The sequence below is a fragment of the Galeopterus variegatus genome, unplaced genomic scaffold (genome assembly GCF_000696425.1).
Source record: "Galeopterus variegatus unplaced genomic scaffold, G_variegatus-3.0.2 Scaffold3258, whole genome shotgun sequence".
Classification (NCBI taxonomy): Eukaryota; Metazoa; Chordata; class Mammalia; order Dermoptera; family Cynocephalidae; genus Galeopterus; species Galeopterus variegatus.
In genome coordinates this window covers 227105-229481 of record NW_007729369.1, presented here as the reverse complement: position 1 = coordinate 229481, position 2377 = coordinate 227105, and the positions used below count along the sequence as shown (strand labels likewise).

The following is a 2377-nucleotide window of genomic DNA, read 5'->3' as shown; positions in this document are numbered from 1 at the left end:
TGCTTCGCGCTTGCCGCGGGCCTCCTCCAGCTCAGCCGCCGCCTCTCGCTCCCGCTGCCGGAGCACCTCCTCCAAGCCGCGAATCCTGGTCTCCAGCTCGGCTTGCAGCTTCTCCGAGGCCTCAGCAGCACCGGGGTGGAGGACGGGGCCAGCGGAGGCCGTGGCCTCCGATCCCGTGGCCTCGGATCCTGTGGCCTCCATGTTCGTGGTCTCCGTGCCCACCACCTCAGCCTCCACAGAACCCACTCTGTTGGCCTTTGCTTCTGGCTCCTCTGCTTTTGTTTTTGTGGCCTCTGCCCCTGTGGCCTCGGTGCCCACTGTCTTTGTTTCAGCTCTCTCTCTTTCTTCTGCAGACTTCACTTCCATGACCTCAGCCCTTGTGGCTTCTGTTTCCAAGGCTTCCGCTCCCGCACCCTCTGTTTCCATCACCTCCATGTCTGTGGGCTCCTTTGCTGTGGCCTCAGCTCCCGTGGCCTCAGCGCCTGTGGGTGTAGCTTCTGTGGCCTCGATTACTGCGGCCTCCTCATCTGTGGTCTCACCTCTGTTAACTTTGGTTTCCAGGGCCACGATGCCATTAAGCTCCGTGTCTATTGGCCCGTTTTTGGTGGCATTGGCCATGCCCTTGTCCCCCTCTCTGGGGGCCTCCTGTGTCTGCTCCAGTGCCCACAATGCCTCGGCATGCTGCCTCCGGAGCTGCTCAAACTCAGCCCGGAGAGAGTCGTATAGGGCCAGAGGGATGACCTCAGTGGAACCATGCATCTCCATCTGCATCTCGTCCTTCTCGAAGTTCTCCAGGATCTGGGGGTGGGGAAGGGTGGGAGTGGGATTTGAAGGGGCCATGACGGGCAGAGGGCAGCCTCACTACCTTCCCTGCCCACCCAGACCCCTGGGAATAAGCCTTCAGGTCTTCAGATCTGTCCCCGGTCTCAGTTTCCCCACCTGGACCTTTTCCATCAGCTCCTGGTTCTGTCTGGTGAGCACAGCCACCTGCTCCTGGAGGGAGGCCAACAGCTCCTGTGCTGATGGGCTCAGCCGCCTGGACAGCAGTGTCTCAGCCCCTGGCAGGGGGCACAGAGTCAGGCCTCAGGGTCCCAGGCCACAGGGGACAGGAGCAGGGGGGTCTGGAGTGGTGGGTCAGGGCCCCCAGGGCAGGCTCAGGTAGTGGAATGAATAACAGGTGAGTGCAAGTCTCCCTCCCAGTCTCAAATTCTTGCACACTCGTGGGTCAAGGCTCTGTCTCCTGGGGCCCTGGGACAAGATGGGGGTTGCTTGGGGGGAGGACAAGGGTGGGGGCTCACCTGGAAAGTCGGGCAGCTCTCCCTCCTCATCCTGCAGGGTGGCCACATCGTAGCTGGTGTTCTCCCGCTCGTTCTGGGGGTGGGAGCAGAGTCTGGCTAGGTATCCTGCCTCCCCATGTCACCCCGCAGGACTCCAGAGTGGACTGGGGTGTTCTTATGTCCGTACGAATCTCCATGAGCATCGGACTGGCGGTGTTTGGCCCACAACACAAGCATTTATTGAGTGCCTGCTATGTCCTTTTTTTTTTTTTGGCAGCCAGTCAGTTCAGGGATCCAGACCCTGGACCTTGGTGTTATCAGCACCATGCTCTAACCAACAGCTAACCAGCCGGCCGGCCCTGCCCATTTTTTAGCCAAGTGATTTATTTTTTTGGCTATTGAGTTGTATGAATTCCTTATATTTTTTGGATATTAACTCCTTATCAAATACATGGTGTGTGCCTGCAACCCCCAATTTCATGGTATATGTGCAGGGGACATTTCCCTCCTGGATCAGGGGACCTCAGGAAGGGGTGTGGTTATGTGGTTTTGGGTGTGCCTGCCTGGGTGAGGAAGGGTACTCACACTATCCATTCTGCACACATCAGCTGGCCGTAGGTGTGTTTGTGATTATGTGTTTGGGTGTCATTTTGTGGGTGTGTGTGCTGTAGGTCTCCCTCCTGTGTGTATTCTTGTGAGGTTGTTTTAGTCTGTGTGTGCATGGTTGTGGGTTTTTTTTGTGTGTGTGGTGGTATAGGTGTATATGAAGATACTTCAAAAAGTTCATGGAAAGATTCATGTTACATACATATATATATATTTTTTGTTTGTTTGTTTGTTTTTTAAAGATGACAGTTAAGGGGATCTTAACCCTTGACTTGGTGTTGTCAGCACCACACTCTCCCATGTATGTGTGTGTGGAGAAGTGTCCCTTATGTGCACATGTGTGTTCGTGGGTGTGTTACTCGTGTATGACTGTGGATCCGTATGTGTGTCTGGTGTGCGTGTGTGCACGTGTGTGAGGCAGTGTGTGTGCCCCGGTGGGCAGCGGGAGAAGCCCCGCCCCCGGCTCTGGCCCCGCCCCCGTCCCGCGCCCCACC

General features: G+C 56.5%; 1 protein-coding gene across 1 annotated transcript in view; it reads right to left on the bottom strand.

Moving 5' to 3' along the window:
- Positions 1-2377, bottom strand: part of ANKRD24 (ankyrin repeat domain 24) — a 30937-nt gene that overhangs the window by 7175 nt on the left and 21385 nt on the right. The window contains 3 exon segments of the mRNA XM_008584425.1: positions 4-798; positions 940-1058; positions 1299-1371. Coding sequence (XP_008582647.1) covers positions 4-798; positions 940-1058; positions 1299-1371 — 987 coding nt within the window.